This window comes from Nanorana parkeri, unplaced genomic scaffold (assembly GCF_000935625.1).
Source record: "Nanorana parkeri isolate BGI_ZX_2015 unplaced genomic scaffold, ASM93562v1 scaffold169, whole genome shotgun sequence".
Taxonomy (NCBI): Eukaryota; Metazoa; Chordata; class Amphibia; order Anura; family Dicroglossidae; genus Nanorana; species Nanorana parkeri.
The window spans coordinates 688,410-712,657 of record NW_017306437.1 but is presented as its reverse complement, the minus strand read 5'-3'; the positions used below and the strand labels follow the sequence as shown (position 1 = coordinate 712,657).

At 45.9% G+C, this 24,248-nt stretch overlaps 1 protein-coding gene across 1 annotated transcript in view; it reads left to right on the top strand.

Moving 5' to 3' along the window:
• The window catches only part of LOC108785582 (poly [ADP-ribose] polymerase 4-like), a 60,076-nt gene that overhangs the window by 10,496 nt on the left and 25,332 nt on the right, over positions 1 to 24,248 (top strand). Inside the window, exons 6-15 of the mRNA XM_018554672.1 lie at positions 666 to 849; positions 979 to 3,088; positions 4,539 to 4,722; positions 6,849 to 7,002; positions 8,550 to 8,677; positions 8,761 to 8,892; positions 8,977 to 9,063; positions 11,340 to 11,504; positions 11,777 to 11,823; positions 23,506 to 23,587. Of these exons, the coding sequence (XP_018410174.1) occupies positions 666 to 849; positions 979 to 3,088; positions 4,539 to 4,722; positions 6,849 to 7,002; positions 8,550 to 8,677; positions 8,761 to 8,892; positions 8,977 to 9,063; positions 11,340 to 11,504; positions 11,777 to 11,823; positions 23,506 to 23,587 (3,273 nt within the window). The remainder of the gene's footprint in view (positions 1 to 665; positions 850 to 978; positions 3,089 to 4,538; positions 4,723 to 6,848; positions 7,003 to 8,549; positions 8,678 to 8,760; positions 8,893 to 8,976; positions 9,064 to 11,339; positions 11,505 to 11,776; positions 11,824 to 23,505; positions 23,588 to 24,248) is intronic.

The following is a 24,248-nucleotide window of genomic DNA, read 5'->3' as shown; positions in this document are numbered from 1 at the left end:
TGTGCAAGTACTCTCACATAAGGCTAAATGTAATGTAATACTGCATTATCGCCACTAGATGGAGCCCCTTATAGGAGCAATAATGTGGTATTATATTTCTCCTGAATAAGGTGATATCCAAAGAATGTAAATTTTTGCCTCTATTTGCACAGAATGACCGTTCACAGAGATTAGCAGGGCAAATGGCTCCTGTGAATTGTTTATAAATAAACCTCTATATGTAACTCTTCCTAAAAAATCTAGCTCCTTGCAGTTCTGCAAAGCAGCACTTTTTTATGTCTTAAAGGGACCATTGTCCTTTACTCAGAGTTACAGATATAAAGTAGACCTAACAGGTGTATACTAGTAATAACTCCATTTCTAAGTCCAAGGGGGTAGCCATTTGCTTTCACTCCACAATGCCTTTCCAGCTCCTGCAGGTTGATTGAGACCCTGATGGTAGGTACCTTTTCTTGAAAGGGACCCTCTTTCATAAGACCTTTACATTTGTTAATGTCTATCTACCTAACCAGTCCCCATTGCCTTCCTTCTTGGCCATACTCTGCCGGTTAGAGACATTTGCAGAGGGGTACATATTGATACATTGGGGACCTTAATTTTACTCTGGATCCTCTGTCCCTATGTCACACCTGAATCGTCTTAAAACCCTCTTGCACCGTCTCCAGCTGGAGGACATATGGCGGATACTAAACCCTTCTGTGCGAGACTACACCTTTTACTCCTTCCCTCATTGCTCCCATAGCCGTATTGATTATTTTCTGGTGTCCCACCACCTTCTTTCATGGGACCCCCACACTGCTATTGACTCTCAGGTGTGGTCAGACCACTACCCTGTTTCTCTAGATCTCTGTATCCCTGGACGGTCCCCCATTCTTTTCCGTGGCGATTTCATCAGGCGCTGCTAAGTGACCTAGTCGCGGTAGATGCCATCAAGTCCGCAATCTCAACCTTAATCGCTACATCCCGCCATATTGTTAGCATTGGAACAGAAACGTTCTCATCTCCGCTCCCTCCTGGATCTCAGCGCCCTAAAATACAGGGAGTCCTTGCGCAGATCATTATATGAACATAATGATAAGTGCGGTCGTCTGCTGGCACGTTCCATTCGAACGCTACTTACGCGCACTTACGTCCCTAAAATACAAACGAAAAATGGCCAGGTGGTTCACAGCACTGACCAGATTGCGCAGGAGTTCCAGGCATACTATGCCGAACTATATAACATACCTGCCCCGGGAGCTTCCTTCCTGATCTTGGACCTCTTGGAACAGGCGGCCTCATACATCGCGGCCACCCCTCTCCCAACTCTCCCGGCCGAAGCTGCGGCCCTACTCGGGGAGTCCTTCTCCCTGGAGGAGGTTACAGAGGCCATTGGGGGACTTCCCTCCGAGAAGAGTCCGGGACCTGATGGCTTCACTGGTGCTTTTTACAAACACTTTAGAGACCCGATAGCCCCTCTACTCCTCTCTGCGTTTAACTCCATCTCCGCGGACTGCCCCTTCACCCGACAATCACAAGAAGCACATATCACGATTATCCCTAAAACCGACAAAGATCTGACGCTTTGCTCTAATTATAGCCCGATCTCCCTTATCAATGTGGATCTTAAGCTATACGCTAAGCTCCTAGCGAATCGCCTAAGTCACTATGTCCCCTCCCTTATTAATTTGGATCAGGTGGGCTTTGTCCCATTCCGCGAGGCCAGAGACAATACTGTCAAGACGCTAACACTCATGTGCTATGCTAAATCTTCAGGCCTGCCTATGTGCCTTTTGTCGGTTGATGCGGAGAAGGCGTTTGATCGCCTCAATTGGAACTTCCTTACTCTTACACTAGAACAGATTGGACTGCCAAAATTGTTTGTGGATGAAGTTATGGCCCTCTACCACTGCCCCACAGCCCGGGTGCGGGTAAACGGCTCCCTGTCCTTTCCCTTTTCTATTCGGAATGGAACGGGACAGGGTTGCCCACTGTCCCCATTTTTGTATGTATTGGCCATGGAGCACCTTGCCAAGGCCATATGGCACAACCCGTCGATCCAAGGGGTATGTATCCAAAACCAGCACTATAAGCTGGGCCTTTATGCAGACGACGTTCTCCTCTACTTGTCAAACCCCCGTGTTGCTCTCCCCTTCTTGTTAGAGGAATTTTGGAGGTTTGGCCTCGTCAGCAACTTTAAGGTGAACCTACATAAAACCGAGGCCTTGAACGTCTCCCTCCCTTCAACGGAGGTTACCCACCTCAAGGAACATTTTCATTTTAAATGGCAACCATCTGCTCTTAAATATCTCGGCGTCCTATTGTCCTCGGATCATGCAGACCTTTATCGCCTGAACTTTGCTCCGCTTCTCCAATCTACTATCTCACGTCTACAGACTTGGACCTCCCTACGACACTCCTGGATGGGAAGGATTGCGCTCTTTAAAATTGATATTCTTCCTCGCTTCCTATATCTCTTTCAGACTCTTCCTCTTACTCTCCCATCTTCGTTTTTCCGTCAATTACGTACTGCACTGCTTCGCTTTATCTGGAATGGTAAACGCCCGAGACTGGCCTACAACATTTTGGTCCGCCCAAAGGATGCGAGGGGCCTTGCCCTACCTGACCTGAAGACCTATTATTACGCCACGCTCCTTACCCACGCTCTTGATCGGAAACACCATGAAGCTCACAAGCTCTGGGTATCCCTAGAAACTTACATCTCGCCAGTACTCCCTTTCTCGGTACCTTGTCTTACTCCTGCTCACCGCCCCCGCTCTTCAACGCTCCCTTTCACTCTTCTGCCCCTCTTGAGAGGGTGGGACCTTTTGGCTAGGACTCATGGCCTGTCTCCCCCAGGGGGACCTATGACCCCCATAATGGATAACCCCGAGTTTCAACCGGGCTGTATTTCCTCCAGCTTCCTCTGCTGGTCGTCCAATGCACCTTCGCCTCTGACAAAAGCTCTCACGGGGATGGACCTGAAACCCCTGGTTACTCTACTTGCAGACCGTCCCCATATGCCAGGATCGTGGCTGCTCTATTTCCAGCTTTGTGCGTTTTACGCCACAATGAGGGATCGGGCCACTCTTGAACACCCATTTACCTGGTTCAAATCCCTTTTGTAGCCCAGGCAACCCTCCCACCCATGTCATCTCCTTACTATACAGCCATTTACTTACGACAAGGTTCCAGGGCCACCTTTCATTCATGTCTAGATGGGAGTAGGAGTTAGACATCGCATTTACCGAAGAGGAAATCTGGACCTCGTGCAGGCTAACCCATAAAATCTCGGTGGCCAGCTCGGCTCAGGAAAAAGGCTATAAAATCCTAACCCGCTGTATAGAAGCCCGACTCTCCTACATAAGATATTTCCCGATAGATCCTCATCCTGCTGGAGGTGTCTGACTGCAGAGGGCACTCTCCTACATGTGTGGTGAACTGACCTAACAGCATCACCTAAAATAGCCCTTCTCTCTATTCTTCCGGGCTCCCTTGCTTCTGTCAAGAGGGACCTGCTTTGTTTCTTTTTGGCTGCGGCACACAATGTTGTCCCTCGCCATTGGAACACAGTGGTCACCCCGACTGTGCAGGAATGGATTGCAGAATTGTGTCTGATTATGCGCCTTGAGGAACTGACGGCCTCACTACATGAACGTCAGGCCCAATGTGCAGTCTTATGGGCCCCCTGGATTTTGTATATGGGTACAGCAGCTTTCCTGGCCCTGTAATGAGCCGGGGTATCTCCTGGTGGGGAGGTGAGCTGACGCACTGCCGCTAATATAATTGTTTAATTTCACTGTGGACTCATCTCAGTTGTGGGATCCGACGGAGCCTTCCCTCCTGTTTGTGTCTCCCTTACTGTTCACCCCCTTATGTCTCTCCTACCCCGGTCTTGAGTTGTGTGTATACTTTTACCCCCTCTTCCCTACGTCTAATGTTGTCCGGTCCCACAGGATGCAATACGGCCATGTCACCTCATAATATGCCTTAGGTAGGGAATGTACAGTACCCGAATTACTGCTACTGCTCCTCACAATGTGATGATGCCTTGATGTATAACGCTGCTGACAACGCGACTGTTGGACGTTAGGAACTCATATATGCACACCTTCTTATAGTGAGGAAATGTAAATGCACCCTGAGATACTGTATTGATAATCGGACGTGATTGCACTGTGTACCCTTGTACGCTTTGTACTTTTGTATTTATGTACTTTTTGTATTGAAAAACCGTAATAAAATCTTATTATTGAAAAAAAAAAATAAAGTAGACCTAACAAAGGTAATATCTCAGGAGACAAAAACTAAATCTTCAATGACACCTGACACAGAGGGAAATATTTGCCTCAGCACACATGATGAAAGCAGAGAAGTCCAAGTGAAGTCATAATTTTTTTATCTACATACTGGTTAGCGACTGAAAGTACTAAAGACCAGAAGGTCATCATGACAGCTGGAGGGACTCCAAAAAACAATTCCTTCTAACCAACGTGAAAAAAATTATCGCTTTCAGTGTGTATTGGATTTTCAATTCTGGTTTGGTTTTTTTCATGCAGCACAAGTGTAAAATATACAGAAGCATTTAAATTCAGTGGAGAGCGGGTGTTACTGGTTTGCGATGTGGCTTTAGGTAAAACAAAAGATGTCGATAAGAGAGATTACAGCATCACTGAACCACCTCAAGGCTTCCACAGTTTACACGGCGTCCGAAGCGATGTATGGAAAAATTCTCAATTTATTGTAAGTAATGTTTTTTAAATCATCTTTGTGCTGTTTGTACATACTGACATTCTCTTTCAGGTAGCTGGCAGTGATCATCAATCAGTTGCTAAATGGACGACTTCACCTTTAATTCTCCCCCCTTCCCCCACACAACCTGAGTGCAGGCCTCCCACTAACATACTTACCTTCATCCCAGATCCAGCAATGTTCATTGTGCGGCCTTGCACAACCTTTGCAAAAAAAAAACAACCTCCAACCACCTCCTCTTTTGTCAGAACAGGAACAACTTATCGGCTTCTACCTTTAATTTTTAAAGCATAACTGGAGAACCTGAAGATAAAAGCCGATTGGTTAGTATATGCAGCTGCTCTAGATTCTGTCTGCTCCTGTCTTAGCTAATTCCTCCACTGTTTTCTTTACAAACATTTATTGGGTTTTCAAATAAAAAAATCCCAAAAAACGAACTATACAAACAAGAGGTCGGTTTAAAAGAATATGGCAAAAGATACATAAACATCCCAAACAATGGGACAGGAAAAAAACAAATGTAGCAATCTGCTAAAAACATTGCACTACATATAGCCCTGACCATACAGGACTTATGTTTAGGGTTACTCATACTCGCCCAAATGCTCCGATACTGACCTCCGATATCGGAACTTCCGGTCAGAGGAAGATCTTCCTCTGACCGGCAGTGCTATGAGAGCATGGAGCCAGCTTCCTGAGAAGGCACCTCATGACCCACTGCCCGGCTTCCTGAGTGGTCAGGAAGCAAGGCAGCTGCGGGAAGTGAAGCCGGTGTTCTTTCGATAGAACACTGGATTCCCAAGCAATCAGAATGTAGTGGATCCCATCGCACTCCTGACCGGATCAAGCTCACGTAGAAAGTTGGGGGTGCTGGAAGTGACTGCGGATGCCTCCGCACATCAAACGTATCAAACCAAAAAGTCACTCACACTCCGTAGCAAATAACAGTCAATCTCGTTTATTGACCATCGTGATGTCACATAAATAAAGCAACGTTTCGGAACCGGGTGGTCCCTTCTTTAGGAAAACAAAAAGTGTGATCACCAATACATGAAGTGCTAATATATACTGTATACATACTGTATACATACACATAACAGAGAGAAACTATCAACCAATCACAGAAATTCACTAAAACGTGTACCTCCCACTTGGACGTCATATTTCATCCAAATTCTGCATAATGTACGAAGAGACACTTTATGCATAATAGTAATAACTGGAAAGTGTACCTCGTACAGTTGTGGCTGTCTGTCTCTTTAATGATTTGCTGTAGCCGCCACAATCGGGTTGCAGTCTCTCACACTGTCTCATCGACTGGCCGCTAGTACCACCCCTAAACAGTGGCGCCATGGCAACCTAGTACACAACTCTTGTTGTAAATGAGATCCAGCTGGCTCTGCGGGCGCCTGCACCGTAGCCTCTCACGGCTGACACGTCAGAGTAACTACATCAAAGTAGGATATATGCAATGTGTAGTTCCAACAATCATACATTCAGCCATAGTTCTCCTTTAAGGGAATTTTAACTTCACTTATTGAGTAAGGTAAAGCTGTGCTGACCTCAATCATCCAAACGTGTGCAAGCACAAATCCTGTTTTTTTTCAATGTTCCATGTGCTTAATTAGGTATTTCCACTACATTCACTAAGCTAAGTTAAAATTCCGGTACAGCTCCTATTTATTGCATATATATTTAATAAATATTATTCTCCTTTATGTTCAATTTCTAAATGCTGCAGCAAGGTTTGAAATACTGTAGCACAAAAGAAATTTGAATGGTGCTCTCACACACACAATGTAGTGGTTTCTGCTTTCCAGTGGTCCAAAACCGCTCTGTACACTGCTCTAGTCAATAGTGTTTTAGCTCTCTGAGCAGCACTATTGGTTGGAGCAGTGTTATGGGAACACTGGAGCCTGGCCACTGCATTGTGTGTGAAAGATGCCGTCTGGCTCTCTATCCTGCAGCCAGCACAAGGTATTTTTACCCCCTGCTGCAGTATAAAAAAAAAAAAAGAAGTAACCTGACTGCATTACAGTAATAAATAAATAGGGTTTAGTTGTTGCTGTTGTTTAGAATTTAATAAGGGTGATGTGATATGTTTGTATATTTTTCAGGATGATGAATATGTGGTGTATGATGTAAATCAGGTGAAGATGAGATACGTTGTTCAGTTTTGCACTAGCAAAGACACTCCTAATCTAAGGAGTGAACCTGCAGTGACTTTACTAGAGGAGAATGAGCAGATGACAAGTTTTGAGCTCACTGAAGGTAAGGAGTTCAGCAAAAATGCTGACATTTCTAGAAAACATAAAATTGGAAAAAGATTCATGTACAGTTGGCATCAGGAGTCCATATTTCTTTGAAATATATTTCATTGCTTTGACTGCAGTAGTCTGGAGAAATGTGATTGGTTGTTGTAGGTTACTGGCATATGCATATAGTTATTGCAAGCCTCCAAACACATTATATAAATGTGTTCTATATTTATATAGAATTTAATATCTCCTGAACTGACAACAGATGTAAAATATTTGAAGGTTTTTGGAATACCAGGGTTGAAAGGCTACTGGAAGGAAATCGTACTTTATGATCTGGTATTTGATGTGATCATGCCTTTATTAGACTGCAGAAGTCACTGATCTCATCTCAATATTCCATGCAGTTCTAGGTCTTTAGTTTTAAAGTGTATCTAAAGACAGAATTAGTTTTGGATAGGGTGGAGAGAGATTAGAACCCCTATCAGGCTTTTAAAGCTGTCTGTGACCCTGTTAAGAAGATTCCCCCTTTCTGTTTGTATTGGTGACCACTGTTACCGTTACTGGGAAAAAAAATCGCCTCAAAAACAAGAATAGAGGAGGTCTTCCAACTGGGTCACTTGTTCCATTGACAACCGTCTGAGGATTTCCCTCACTTTATAGAGATTTCTTCTTACTTCCTGTTGTGTAAACAGAACTGAAAGTAAATACTTTAGATATACGTTAAAATTGTTTTTTCCATATTTATATGGGACTAACATATTATGCAACCAGATCCAGACCTACTGTGCCTCATGGTAAATCAGACCCGGGCTCAGAGGCGTAATTAGAAGCCTCAGGGCAAGAAACCGTAAAGGGCCTGTCTCCAACCCCCCCATCCAAAAACCCATGATTTTGATATTTTTCAAACAAAGTAAATAAATAATTGTTGTATATGGCTGCTGCTGTTGGCGTAACTATTCCTATTGTTATCAAAATGTATTCTGCAATTAATGTACAGCATGTTCTCATCACTGACAGAACTTTCATGGTCGCAGTGGTTGCATGTGCATATTTAGTAATCCTAAATATAGTGTTTGTTCTTTAACCCTTTTGCTGCCAAGGAGTTTGTGTGGTTTTCACATGTCTTAATCCACATTTTAGGCCTGAAAATTACTTAAGGGACTGGGACAGGAAGTGATGCAATCAGCACTGCTTCTGGCCCCATTTAGCGGGAAGGAGATCAGCAAATGGATGTTCACCGTTCTTATATAGCTTAGAGCTCTTATATAGCTTAGAGCATCTTTTTGGATACATCATAATTAATTTCAAAGCACAAAATTGAGCTGGGATGTATCTGAGGGATATTTGAGAAAGCATTGTGTTTTACAATATAGACAGATAGAGGTGGGCCTAGTGCATATGGAGAGGAATTGTCCACTTCAAACAGCCAATCCTGTTAAAGAGGAGCTTACTTTTTGTAAAGTTTGAGTGCTTGAAGTAAACATGGTTTCTCTTCACGTAATTGCACTTCAGCTAGCTTCACGAATTAGACCCATTGTGTGCTTATACTTTTAACAGATGATCCACTAGAGGCTCTTCCTGAAACCCCAAATGTCCCAAAAGGTGGTCTTCAGGGCATGGATGGGCAACAGATTCCCCTAGAGAGCATTCATGTCAAAGCTCGAATAATGGACCTTGCCGCTCAGGTATGCGTGACTTTCACACACTTGATCCCAAGAGCCAGCTACCATTTTTCCTCCACTTACTTTATGTCTCCTGTCTCCAATAGGTTGTCATTTTCCAGACCTACAAGAATAATTCTTTCTTCCCAATAGAAGCCAAATATGTTTTTCCTCTGGACAGCACAGCAGCTGTGTGTGGGTTTGAAGCATTTATCAATGGCAAACACATTGTTGGAGAGGTGAAACAATTTTGTATAGGATATACATTTTCCTAAAGTGATTTTCTGTATTCTGTAGACTACTGATACCCATTTTATACTTAGGTTAAGGAAAAGCAACAGGCACATCAGGAGTACAGAACAGCTATCAGCCAGGGTCATGGGGCTTATCTTATGGATCAAGATGCACCTGTAAGTTTTATACACAGTTTCCAGTATAAAAGTATGTTTATACGGTGATTATATGTTGCATGTAGGAGTCAAATTATGGAAATTCCCTCTAATAATACTGAATACATCAAGTGCTTTCTTTAATCACAGCTCGTCGGTGAAGAGATATAAAAACACAATGAAATATGTAAGGACATTCCTCCATAGTGGTTTTCTATGCCCATTGTTAATAGACTAAATGAAAAGCCATGCAATTATGTTTGTGAATTCACTTTTCAGAGTACAGCAACAATCAATAAAATATCTACAGTAAATTCAGAATATCCCTGCAATAAAAAAATGTGGGAATTTGATTAAGTTACATTAAAAATGTAATATATTGCAGCTTACCAGTCCTTACATATGGCGGTGTGCCCAGTGATACTGCTAGTAACACATTTCCTGTCATAGGGTGATAACGTTCACTAACTGTACTGTAGTAAAGAGAAAAAGTGATATCAGCCTAGGAGAGGAAGTGTGTTAAAACTATAGAACACCTGCCCCTCTCCACAGCATGAGGGGGTGGTGTAGATCACAGACAGAAGCTGATAAAATTGTTTGAGATAACAATGCCCAGTTCACAGAACTGCATAGGCTTTTTGGCAGGATTGATAGGTATTATTTTGCACTTTGTAATATTTTGGGGATATTTAGCACAAAGGTGAGCGCTAAGAAATCACTCTTGAAACCGTCTTAACATAAAAGGACAGTCTTTATTCACACAAAGGCTAACAATCCATGTACTTCAACTAATAATCTTTTCTTCTGCATAAGGAAACACAAAGGGGGAATTGATCAAAACTGGAGCAGATTTGCACTGCAACCAATCAGCTTCTTTGTCTTATTTTCAAATCTTACCTGAGCAGACTGAAGAGAGAAGCTGATTAATTGCCCTGGGCAACTGCTCCACATTTTGTCTGCTCCACTTTTGATACATTTCCCACAAAGTCTTTTTGTCTTTCATCAAAATTACATATTCTCAAATCTCACCAGTCTCAGGTTGTCCAGTTCATTCACAGGGTGTCCCAGGATTTTAAGGTTTTCCTTAACAAAACTCTTTTGAAGTACTTTGTACCATTTAGCAGCTTTCAGCAGTTTTTCACACAGTTCTCATGTGATTCCAATACACACACACCTTGTGTGTCTGGCTCTCTCAGCCTCTCCAAATCTTCCAACGTCCCAGGCTGTTTCTTGTGTGGCTCCACCACACACCACCTGGCTTGGCTCTCGTGTACCTTCAGCGCACACCAAACCTGGCTTGTCCCTCGTGTGCCTTCAACGCACACCACACCAACCCCTCCCCTGAGCTCTGGTCCGGGCTCTTAATAATGCTGCTCTCAGCCACCTGATCAGCGGCAACACCTGGCTCCAGGACTGGAGATTTCATCTCATCCAGAACTCTTAAAAATCTCCAGCGTTCCAGATACCATCTACAATCCGGAAAACCCAGAAGGGACTGAAAAGCTAGCTTTTTCCCTGCAAAACAGTTCAGATTCTGGAACCTCTCGGCCCCTCTGGCTGACAGTTTTAGATGACTGTGTCGCCAAATTACACTGTGGCATTGCCACACACTGCCACATCTTATTAAATAAATATAACAAAACACTTTTAATTTAACAGATAAAAAGGGAGCAAACAAGAAGTTAATTGATAGGGGTCACATACACTTTAAAAAATCCAAGAATGTCAAAGCACACCATTTGAACATGAAGCAAATTCAATTTAATGACACATGTAAGTCATCCAAGTACAACCTTTTTCGGAGCCTCACAGGGTCCCCTTCATCAGGCTCAGAATGACATCATTCTGAGCCTGATGAAGGGGACCCTGAGAGGGTTCAAATGGTGTGCTGGTGACATTTTTGGATTTTGTGATTTGCACGGTGCCATCCGTGGTCACTTCAAGCACCCGCCTGATACACAGGTAATTTTTTATTCGGTAAGGAGTGAAACAGGACATACTGTCATGTGACATACACTTTAAATTCACAAAATAAGGCACAATAATGTTTTGTGCTTGCATGAAATGATGCTATTTATTGCTAGGGCTTCTGATCATCACTCCACTACATCATTAAACAAACCCCAAGTGTGAACAATTAATTTGATAATGTTGTATTTTACCTATCACCTTTTTTTTGTAAGCACTGTATATATTGTTGTCATTTGCAGTGCTGCTGAGTGATAGTCATGATACTGTACATGTTAGTATTTTATATAGTATAGTAATAAGTATTTATACAGACTTTTCTCTTGTAGGATGTCTTCACAGTGAGTGTTGGGAATTTGCCAGTCAGGGCAACGGTCATCATTAAAATCACATATGTAGCTGAACTGAAGTGTTCGAATACTACTGTGGAGTTCTCTATTCCTGGAACAGTGGCTTCTTGGCAAGAAGATCAAGCACTGAAAGAAAATACCCAGGTAACTGCACTACACACTTTTATTATACTCTCTTTACACACTTTATATATTATAATAAATAGTCTAGATAGCTGTACCAGGTTGGGAAAAGCCTAGTATATAGCCTGAAACATTACAGCTGGTGCTTTGCTTTACTTAAGTACATATTCTTTAGACCCTGAACATTGCCTTTGAGCCTTAAATTAGACTATCTGGCTCCAGAGTTACACATTAATGTGTCCATCCCCAATTTATAGCATTACATTTTTGTATAATTATTTTTGTTTTCTCAGGATACTGTAGCAAAGGTGGGCATTGAGGGTGACAAGGCAACACAAGGGTGAGTGTAATGGATTTAAAAGGTGTTAAAGTGGAACTAAACTCTCAGAAAAGACTGAAGGAGGCTGAGTTTTGTACAATTCTGTCAGTAACAGGCGTGCATTCTCTTTTTTTTTTGTGGTGACTATGGCATAACCTTTCAGTGTACTGTACATTGGCATGGCTGCTTGTAGTCCAATTAGGCAGTGTGCCTAATTGAACAAGTGTTGTCATCCTAGAAAAGAACTGCCTGTGAGTATATGTTGCTTGTGTTATTTAAAGTCAGGACATAAAATAAGTTTCTTCTCCGTTCATTGAAGGACACAGGGCAACAGATCGTAGATCCTGTACTGTTGGTATATCGCCACCTGCAGGAGAAGGACGCTAGGCACACAACAAAAGACAAAGACAGCCTAGGGGCGGCCCCTGCTGGTGGCCCAACCCCCCACCTGCTGACAAGTCTCCAGTTTTTTGCCTAGCGTCAGGAGTAAGGAGCTAAAAAAAATTATCTCTGGAATTTTTTTCTTTTCCTCCTTTTCTTCGCTGTTTCTTCAAGAAAGTGTCGCCAGGGTGACATACTGGATGATTATAGATCCTTGGAGTCTCCCCTGTGCGACCAACGAGCGCATGCAGTCCCGCTACGGTGGTTCGGCTGCAACAGTGATATCTCGACGCCTGTGGGCTTTTTGGCCCAATGGGGTGCATATGACTGGAGGTCTTGGCCTGACAGTCACAACGGCCCACACAGGCTGGCGGCGCCGCTACCACATTTGGGGACGTTTTCCTGCCATTTCCTGCACGTTCTGAGGTGAGGCTTCCCCTTCGTGCTGCTAGAGTCAATCAGTGATACTGGGGGAATTCGCTTGGTATGGTATGTATGGACCTGTGCTGGGGACGTGCGGGTGCACCCTACCTGCTGGATGGCTCTCTGACTGACCAGTCCCCCATGTGGGCGACGTGCTGTGAGGGTCCTGGTCCTGTGGCGGGGGGCCACAGCTTAGTATTACACTGGGCCCCTGTCTGTCTCTCTCCCCCCTCCCCATACCTAAAGGGTGCAGTGTGGGTTGTCAGTCGGTGTCGGCCGTCTGCTGGGCCCTCTGTGGCGTTACTTCTACATGCGGGGGCTGTGTGAGGGTGTCTGGGGATGTCTGAGGTCAAATTCGGCCGCGGGTCGCACCGCGGCCGCATTTTCGTTCCGGAGCCGTTTTCGTTGAAGGCAGGCGCCCTATTCGGCCGCTGTCACTTCCTGTGGAGAACTCTGGTGCCGCCATTTCCGTTGAGGGCAGGCGCCCTATTCGGCCGCTGTCACTTCCTGTGGAGAATTCTGGTGCCTGGCCTAGTTCGGATGGGCGGAAGGGGCGTTCCTTTCCTCAGCGTGGCTGTCTGCAGAACAGACGTGTGCAGCTCTCCTCCGAATCGCTCTGCTGTGGTGTTTCAGACGCGGGGTCGTGAGTACTGCTGCGGTCCCTCTCTGCCTGTGACAGTCTCCTGTTCCTGAGGCAGTGGGGAAGTGTGAGCGGGGTATCATGGAACGCAGGAACGCACGGCCCACGTTACCTTGCGAGGGCTGTGGGCTGCTTTCTGTTGATTCCTCTCATTCCCCCCTTTTTGTGCGGCCTGTACGCTGGCGCAGGTACTGCATTGTCCCTTGAGTTTTTGCTTCTGCCATGGATGGCTTTGTGACACGCATTGAAGGCGCGCTGACGCAGAAGCCCCCTAAGAAATGTACTCTTCCGTTGGGGAGCTTTCCACGGTGTCCCCTCGCCTTGATCCTGGGGGTTCTTCCCAACCGGAGTCGGGCAGTGAGGACGAGTCGGCGGCTTCGCTCCTGGGTCAGGAGCGTGAATTGGTCTCGGCGCTAATGCAGGCAGTTAGGGAGGCCCTCAAACTTGAGGACGTTCCTGGTTCTTCCGCATTGCCACCAGTTCAGTTCGGGACACCTAAGGGTAGGCGTTCCGCCAGGGGCTGACTGGCAACTTTTAGCCCAAGGGGGCAAGTACAACCCAGACGCCCATTGTGCAGCGACTTGGCCCCCCTCACGCTCTGCCTCTTCCCCGGCTTCTCCCCGCCCCTGTCTGTCACTTTTGCCGTCTATGTAACAGTAGTTTGAATGTATTTATCGGTTTAGGAAATGTAAAGCACACTGGTAGTGGAGGGATGCCACGTCTGGGCTGTTCGCGTGCATGACTGCTGCAACTCCGGTAGTTCTGCCACCAGCTCAGAAATACATTGTACAGCATTGCAGAATGGCATTGGCTATAGAGAACTACAAATCCCAGCAATAGTACATTATACAGCGCAATGCAGAATATCACCAGCTATAGAGGACTACAAATCCCAGCAATAATGACTAACAACAGATGGAGAACTACAATTCCCAGCAATACCATTATACAGCAATGCAGAACAACATCAGCTATAGAGAACTACAAATCCCAGCAATAAATATTACAGCAATGCAGAATAAAATGAAGCTACAAACTCTGTTGCTCTGGGTTCTCCGCCTGATGTCTAAAGGGTCTCAGGAGGGTTGTGCGGGCTCTCACCAGGGGTCCAGAGAGTTTCACGGGTGCGTGTGGGTGCAGCAGAGGTGGTTCCCTAATTAGGCTCTCAGGTGGCCAATGCGGACCGCCAGGTGGTCAGTGCGGGCTCTCTGCTCCAAAACAAAAGGCTCCAGTGATGGGACTACTAGAATGTATTGAGATTGTAGTCCATCACAGGAGCAAGCTTGGAGCGGTGGAAATAAGAAAAAAAAAGTGTGGTGTGCAATATAGTGAAATGGAAAGTGTAAAATTATACAGCAATCAATGCAGAATGGCACCGGCTATAGAGGACTACCCAGCAATACATTATACAGCGCAATGTGGAATTCCACCACCTATAATATACTATTGCTGGGTTTTGTATAGCTCTATAGCTGGTGGTATTCTGCATTTCGCTGTGTAATGTATTATTGATGGGATTTGTAGTCCCCTATACAGCTCAATGCAGAATACGTAGGGAAACAAAACATTGGAGAGAAAAAATGTGTTTCCCTACAGCACACTTGTTGGACACCCTGGTCCAGACATAAAATGTCACCTTACCTTGGTTTGGTCCTCAGTGGGGGGCTCCATGGACCCTGGTGGGGGGGTGGGTGTCTGCTGTGGCCGCAGCTGCAGTGGCTCTCTCCCTGCCGCCTGTCCCGGCCGGCCGCATCCAATGCGGCTCTGCGATCGGCCGCCACTCGGTCCTCAAGGTGGTCTTTAGAAGGCCCAACCTGTTGGCCCCCTACAGCGCCTGATTATAGGGCCCCGTCTGCCTGATCCAGCCAGCCCTGATCGCATACCGTGGCAATCCGGGCTGGCTGTACCAGGTAGACGCGGCATGTTAGGGTGCCCCCTGCTGGTGCTTCCCGAGCACCTCCTTGACAGGCAGCTGATGTTTCTCTGTTCGCTATCCTTTTGGGGAGGCCTTTTTGTCTAAATGGATGTCTCCCCCTGCGGTGGACCCTCCGGTATCCCGGTGGAGGACTCCCCGTCCCTTCGGGAACCCACCGATAGGACAGCGGAGGCGGTCTCGCGGACTATGTACTCTGCCTTGGGGGCCCTGATGTGCCCGGTTCTGGCTTCTGCCTTGGTCTCCCAGACTCTGACAGAATGGGCAAAGATGTTGCCTCAGGGGCTTGCGGAGGTAAATGTTTCTCCCGTTTATGTGGAATTGGCGGAACAATTGGTGCAGGGCCTTCAGTATGTCTGCAACTCTGCCCTGGATGTGGCAACCCTTGGCGTAACCGCCGACACTGTCAGTGTCGGCGGTTACGCTTCACCGGTTGCTTTGGCACAAATGCTGGTCGGCTGACCAGGCTTCCAAGAAAGCTCTGACAGAGCTTTCCTTTACCGGGGACCGTTTACCTCCTTGAATGAGATTATTAAGGATTTGACGGGGGGTAAGAGTGCCTTCTTACTTCAGACACGGAAGAGGGAACAGCGGCGGAAACCTGGTCCCTCCTTTTCTGCTCACAAATGGCTTTTTCGGCCCCTTCCGCTCTCAGAGAAGGGCGGTAAGTTCTCCAAACCTCCTCCCTCCCAGACTGCCAAGCGTCCCTGGCAGCCTAAGTCTGCCAAGCCCGCTGGCAAGCCCTCGTCCACATGTAGGTCTGGCCCCAGCTCTGGGTCCCAGGGTGGGGAGGCGCCTTCGGCCTTTTGCAGATTTTTGGGTGGCTCACGTCTCCAACACCTGGGTGCGGGGTCTGGTTTCTTCGGGTTGCAAGATCGAATTTCTGTCCCGTACCGGGAACAGGTGTTTCCCGTCCAACACACGACTTTCCCCTCCACGATTGGCGGATCTTCACCGCACGGTGGCGGACATCTTGTCGCAGGGGGTGATTGTGCCGGTTCCGTCCTCGAAAGGTTCAGGGGATTTTTTTCCGACCTGTTTACCATGCCCAAGAAAGAGGGAGTTCGTCCCACCCTGGGCCTCAAACGTTTTGAACACTTTTGTGCGGGCCCATCGGTTTCGGATGGAGTCAATCAGGTCCGTAGTGGCATATCTCCGACAGGGGGATCTGCTGGCCTCCGTCGACATCAAACAATAACCTTGCCAACCTTCATGTGCCCATTTGTGTCTCTCATCAGTCATAGATATCTTCGTTTTGCAGTGGGGGAAGAGCACTTTCAGTTTGTGGCGCTGTCTTTCGGCCTGGCGTTGGCCCTGCGGGTGTTCAACAAGGTGTTAGCCCTGGTTCTGGCGCAGTTGCGTTGCTGGGGGATCTCGGTCGTGGGGTATCTGGATGATCTTCTTCTGCGGGCAGTGTCGCACTCTTCTCTGGTAACTGCTCTGGAGGTCACTGTGCGGTCCTTGGGGGAGTTCGGATGGATCCTGAACTTCCAGAAGACTTGTCTGGTGCCTTCCCCATGACTGGAGTACCTGGGCCTGGTTCTGGACACCGTTGTGGCCAGAGTTTTTCTTCCTCAGGACTAGCTCCTGAAACTCTTTTTCAGCGTGTGTCTGTTGCGGACTCGCCGGTGGTCGTCCTTTTGCATGCCGGTCCTGGGCCTAATGGTGGCCTCCTTCGAGACGGTGACCTTGGCACAGCACCACGCTAGGACTCTTCAGAGGGACATCCTGTTACAGTGGGACGTGTCCCCCTTGTCCCTGGACAGGGAGATCGATAAATATATTGGAACTTCGGGCGATTCCCCTATCTCTCCTTCATTGGACGACCCGCCTTCGAGGTCTGTCGGTTCACGTCCAGTCGGACTACGCCACCACGGTGGCGTACGTCAACCACCAGGGCGGCTCCAAAAGCGTAGCCGCAATCGAGAGGTGTCCGGGATCCTCTCCTGGGCGGAGAGTCAGGTTCTGGCCCTCTCGGCGGTTTACATTCGGGGGGTGGACAATTGGCAGGCCGACTGCCTCAGTCGCCAGTCGTGGACCCGGGAGTATGGTCCCTACACCCGGACATTTTTCATCAGCTTTGTCTTCGCTGGGGGTCGCCGGATGTGGATCTTCTGGCGTCTCGACCCAACCGTAAGGTAGAGAGATCGTAGTCCGGGCTCTGGATCCCTGGGCAGAGGCGGTCCTGGGTCCTGGCATCCTCCTCCCTGGGTGGAGGAGGATGCCCTGCTGGCTCCCTGGAAACCTTAGGGTCTGATTTGATCTACGATCTGTTGCCCTGTGTCCTTCAATGAACGGAAGGGAAAATAGTATTTTTGTACTCACCGTAAAATAATTTTCTCTCATTGAAGGACACAAGTCCCGCCCTCTATATTGGGTGTGCACTCCTTACTGCTTGTTACTTACTGGAGACTTATCAGCAGGTGGGGGGTTGGGCCACCAGCAGGGGCCGCCCCTAGGCTGTCTTTGTCTTTTGTTGTGTGCCTAGCATCCTTCTCCTGCAGGTGGCGATATACCTACAGTACAGGATCTACAATCTGTTGCCCTGTATCCTTCAATGAATGGAGAGAAAAGGATTTTACGGTGAGTACAAAAATACTATTATTTTTGTTTGGGTTTATATACACTTTAATTCTGACAATGACAATATTGCATAAATGTGTTATGTTGTAAGTGAGCACACCACACAGTCAATTTTTAAGATGCAAATGTTGTTATATTTTTATGAAAAAAATTACATACCAAACAGAGTGCGCATGAGGACAGATAACATATAAAGCCTTGGTTCTGAACTGATGGGTCGTGACCCAAAAGTGGATCGCGACCCCGTGTTCAGTGGGTCACTGCATGCCTTCCACTTTTCTAGGTGAGAGGCTCCTCAGCCTCCCCCTAATGCACCACTGACAGTTCTCACGCCAAGCAGCTATTCAAATAATGCTGCCTGGTGCCGAGCTTGAGGTGGGGTGGGATGGGGCTATGACCGTGAGGGAGCTCCATTCATGCGTGCATTGATTTCAGCTCCCTTACATGTTCTGTAGAGGTGCCTGGACCGGGGTGATGTCACATTCTGGCTCCCAGAACCTCTACAGGGCACGCAAGGGAGCTGTACCAGCAATGCACATATGGATGAAGCTCCATCACAGCACAGCAGCCCACACTGGACCCCAGGCTGAGGATCCACTCCAGTTCTCGTAAGATAGGGAGACTGGGTGGATCTTAAAAAAAGGAAAAAAATATTTTTTTTGGCGTGTGAGTGTGTGAGAATGTCTGTGAGTGTGTGAGATTGTCTGTGGTTGTGTGTGTCTGTCAGTGTTTTTGAGGGCCCATTCACACTAGTACAGTGCAATAAATTGCACAGTCCCATACCACACAGAATCGCAACTACCATGAATTCTGGTGTGGGAGGTGTGTTGCATTGCCATTTATTTGAATGGCACCCCAAAAGCACCTCCCACCCACAATTTGATGCCGTGCGTTCCAGTGCGGTGTGACTTGGGTCATGACATAATGATCAAGGCCAAATGTGGGTCCTGGGGTTACACAGGTTGAGAACCACTGATATAAAGTATATGCAGCACAATATAAACCAATGGCTTTATAAGTCCCTAGGAATACAATACTAGAATAAATACTAGAAAGTCAGCTATACAAAACATCAGTATCCTAGCCAAAATTCCATACAATGAGGTGTACAAATTTGAAAAAAACGTCATAAGAAAATCATGATGTCAACAAGTTGGTGAAAAAAATTGCCAGAAACTAGCAGGTGTCTAGCAGGGAATAAACAACCACCTTTTTTCAAAAGGGTCGCAAGTTTAAAGTTCAGCAATAGAGTGAGAGCTCCTCATGGCAAGAGAAGGTTGAAATTTATAGGAAATCAGTCTTGGGCATCTAATTTATTTGAATCACTGAGAAAAATTGGAAGTTGCAGTCCATCAACCTTTTGCCCATTACTGGCATCTGAAGAGAACTGGGAACCTTTAGCATGGGGGGCAAACACAATTAAATAGCCCTTACATGGTAGGGTCAGATATATAGGGAGCTAAAGGATGTGAATCATGCAAAGTATACTATTGTGCCTTATTGATTGGTGAGTATGGTAAAGGTGGGTGATGCAAAAGGTCATGATTTGTTGTGATAAAGTTCAAATAAAAGCTGAACTCCTCACAGTACATAGTTACATAGTATTTGAGGTTGAATAAAGACATAAGTCCATCAAGTCCAACCTACTATGCGTATGCATTTATGTTTGAGCAGGTGTGTGCGTGTGTATGAGTCCATGTGCGATTTTGCTCTCAGCAGTACCTGTACCCCTGTATGTTATGGTCTCCAAGGAAATCGTCCAAGAGTTCCTTGAATGATTCCACACTATTTGCTGAAATCACTGCCTGTGTGTAATGCCTCGCTTCCCTTGGGGAATATATGAGGATCTCAACTGCGGAGTATGCATTCTGTGTGGAGGAATGAGGATCAGTCTTTGCAGCTCAGTCTCCAATGCCCTGTATTTGTAGAGGCTGAGAGGGAGCTGCTTCACATCATACCCCGTATGGAAATGGGAGTATGTATAGACAGGTCACTTTGTATGCACAAGTGTACCTGACTATACGCAATGTCAATGAGTTAGGCACAACAGCAATGTCACCCCGAGTTAAGTATGATGAGGAGTAGTAGAAGCATTTATGCAATGTAGAGGAATTCCACACACCTGCGACCTCACGGAGTTAATGGCAATTCGCAACAACTGTCCATACAATGAATTGTCACAGGAGTACAGCAACAGCACAATAATGCAGATGAGTGATAATTGATGTAGTAGAACAAGTATTCAGTGTTAAAGGAGTTCCACAACCCACAATCATGCAGTTGAGTAGTATGAGCAACTTGCAGCAAATCTATGGATTGTCACAGATGTCAGCATTCGCAATGTCAAGCAGGTTAATTGATAAGAGTTATAGTTGAAGCATACAATGAATTGTTAATGGAGTTCAGCACAGCACTAACATCCAGCCACAGGTGGGACCTAGCCCATGTACTTGTGATTTGTGGAGTCTTCAGGGAATGGTGAGACCCAGGAGGGGCTGCTGTGCCACTTAGACAGGGTCCGGATGGAATTCAAGGGGGACAACTGATTGATCAGCGTCCTGCTACAACCAACAGTAGGACGCCAATCAATTAGCTAGCAGCGGCCTTAAGCCGACTGCTCAAACTAAGTGGGGCGGAGTCCTGCAGCGCTCTTGCGCAGTCCGCCGTTCCAGCTTGGAGGTGAGAGGGGGCGGAGCCCCGGGGTGCGTCTGTGCGGTGCCGTGAACGCGCTCTGCGCCGAGTAGCGGGATTTCCTCTTCGTGTCTGCGCAGTGTGACTTCGGAGTCCCGAAGCGGACCGCAACCCGGAACGATCGTCGCACTGTGGCAGTGAGTTCCAGACCTTAACCGCTCTAACTGAGAAGAACCCCTTGCGCCCCGTGTGCTGAAATTTTTTCTCCACCAATTTTTGGTGGTGGCCTCTAGTCTTTGTTATGGGGTTAACCGTAAAGAGTTTGTTAAAAATGTTGCCTTCACCATTGAACATTTTATACAAGAAAATCATGTCCCCCCTTAATCTCCTTACTTCCAAGGAGAACATATTTAATTTTAACAGCCTTGTTTCATAGCTCTGGTCCTCCAACCCCTTAATGAGTTTGGTTGCAATCCGCTGGACTTTTTCCTCAAGGACAGCTCAAGGACATCTTTTCTGAGTACTGGTGACCAAAACTGGACTGCATACTCCAGAGGAGGCCGAACTAGGTGTGACGACATGGTGATCAGTTTATAAGTTAAATGTGTATTGGTGTTGGGTTATGTTTGAGTGCGTTACACTGAGTGACCTGGTTATTGAAAGACTATCAGAACCATCCCTCGTTATCTCCTATTGTTCTCTGAGGGAGCTGAGAACAATTACATTCTGGCCAGGCTCCTGCTATGGCTGACTGGAGTTCATTAGCAGGTGGACACCTGTGGTGTTATGAAGACAGAATGTCCAGGGAGGGGACGGGGGATGTGATGGGATTATATTCTGATTTCATCACTTGCTGTATATAAGTTTGTGCAGTTGCTCAATAAAGCAGAGTTTGTTTACCCTTCACTCAAGCCTTGGCTAGTGACTGGGGAAACTGGGAGCTACAGATCAGCGGGTTCCAATATCTCCTCAGCAAGGAAGAAGACAGCGGCGGACATACTCATCCTGAGTACGGGGGTCCGTCACACTAGGGATCTGTAAAGTGGCAAAATTATAGACCTGTCCCTGCAGAACATCCTCTTCTTAATACAAGACAGGACTCTACTTGCTTTGTTTACAGCAGCCTAGCACTGCGAGCTATTCTTCAATCTGTGGTCTACAATGACTCCCAAATCTTTCTCCATTACTGACTTCCCTAGTGGCATACCCATAATTGTATAGCCCAATTGCCTATTTGTAACTCCAAAATGCATTACTTTGCATTTATCATCATTGAACTTCATCTGCCATACAGTTGCCCACTCCCCTATTTTATCCAGGTCCTCCTGTAATGTCATAATGTCTAAGTCCGTGTCTGTTACCCTCCCAATTATGGTATCATCAGCAAACACTGAAACATGGCTATTCACCCCCTCCCCGATATCATTAATAAACAGGTTGAAAAGCATGGGGCCCAGCACAGAACCCTGAGGCACACCACTCATGACCTCAGCGCAGTCTGAAAAGGTGCCATTAACCGATACATGATCTTTGAATAATCAGTGGGTGCTCAAAGTGAGTGCAATGGATGGTGCTGTGCAAAAACCAGATAAACAAATACAACATAACTCACACTCCAAATAAATGTGTTTCATGTATTGATTAAGAAAACAACCTTTCAGGGCTTCGTATGGTCCCTTCTTCAAGGTGGCATAGTGATGTAGCTATGTCATCTTAAAGGAGAGACCCTGGAAGGCCCTGAAATGTCAATTCCTTATGACTTTGTGATGCTGTTTTCACAATTAATATGTGAAACATTTATTTGGAGTGCTGGTGACTTTGTATCTTCTCATATGGTTTATTGTGACACACTTTTTCACATCTTCCTATGCCTGGGTGAAAACACTTACTCACTGTGCTGTATATATGGAGGAGCAATGTTATCATCTTAGGACAGGACTACAGAACACTTTCCCCTTTCCCCTCTCCACATCTCCAAAATACCGGGGAATACATTTTTGTCCATGGGTCTGGATGAGGTTTAACCTCCCTGGTGGTATGATTATTTTTTTTTCTTTCCTTTTTTGCTCTACCTGTCTTTCGTTTTATTTTGTAACTTTTAAACTTCCCGCCGGTTCCGCATCCCCCCTGCGACGCGGATGCTCGCAAGGGACAGAACCCGGAAGACGGATGCCGGCATCGGCCGGAGGACACAGCGGGGATCGTGGACAAGGTAAGAGACGCGGCGCTGTATTCCCGAGTCTGGCTCGGGGTTACCGCTTATGGTACAGAAAATTAACCCCAAGCCACACTCGGGAATACCGCCAGGGAGGTTAAAGAAACTGATTTATTAACACACCTTTTCTCATATATATGCTACGGGAAGGGGAGTTATAAAGGATAAACTGTAAAGAAGGAAGTGTTTTAGGAGTTGAGCAACATGACTGCTGCTCTGTAAATGGACTCGCCAAATAAAAAACTTAATATAATATCATGCCATGATCATCGTCATCATCGTTATTTTGTATTCTTCCAGCATTTACTTCTCTTGCAGCTTTTAACATTCGGTCCCATAACATTTTAGAACTGCAAAGGAAGTAGATGCCAGGCAATGTGATCTCAGGTCTGCACAACAAAGTCTAAATCCCATTTGCACTGCCACAGTCTCAAAACCACAAGGTATATGTGGTGTCCAGGTGACCACACGGATAGCACCGTGCAAAACACTAATAGTAAATAAAAGTAATTCACCAGTACACACTTAAAGGTCAATACCCAATGTCACATACTGTCATACAGTGCTAACGTTTCAGGTCCGCACAGGGATTGTTCATCAAAGCGACAGTGACAGGTTTGCACAAGACGCAACAACTATATAATTCCCAGTAGTTATCACTAACTGCGGGTCATACTCAGACTGAGATCTGCATGGGGAGCATCACCACTCAGGGCAACCAGCGCAAGATATATTGTTTGTATTTTACTGGTCATGGGATAAATGTCACCGGGGGGAAGTTTTAACATTGCTTTTGGTAGAAAATAGCTGCTTATGACCTTATAGGGTTTCAACAGCAAACTTTGCTCAATTATTCAACTATCCAACCCTCTAGCTGATCTTTCTTTTCTCATTTAGCAATTTTCACCTTGACGTGTCAGTTGAGATGCCTCGAAAAATCGAAGATATGTGGAGTTATACACACAGCATCAAAAAAAAGGTAGGTCATAGGTTCACGACTTACGCTATATTCTTTAAAAACACACACACAGTACTGCAACCTTTGAAATAGGCCATACATTCATGAACCTCCTATACTTTCACAAACACACAGTGTGCACCCTTTGAATTAGCCCATACATTCATGATCCTCATATAATTTCACAAACACACAGTGTGCACCCTTTGAATTAGCCTATACGTTCATGAACCTCATATACTTTCACAAACGCACAGTGTGCACCCTTTGAAATACTTTTTTTTTTTAAATTGTTAAACATAACATTTTTCCTAGGCTATAAAGGGAAACTGAGCATCTGTGTACACAATTAGGCTTTTAGGCTGGCTTATTCCTAAACTCAGGACTCCTGTCTATTTCCCCATTCCAAAGACTTCAGTACCATGTTAAAAGATCTGTCATCACATAGAATTCCTTTTTTTTTTTTTTTTGCAATGCTATCAGAGTGAATAGAGGATATATTACCTTTGCCTGAGTTACTCATCCACCAACATATATGAAGGATGCATAATACAGGGAAACACACGGGGTTATTCAAAAAAGGGAGACAAGTTAGGAGAAGGGAACAATCTTGTACAACATAGCCGATTTGGAACAATTCTCCAATTCAGCTACCGTATTTTGCGGTCCATAAGACGCACCG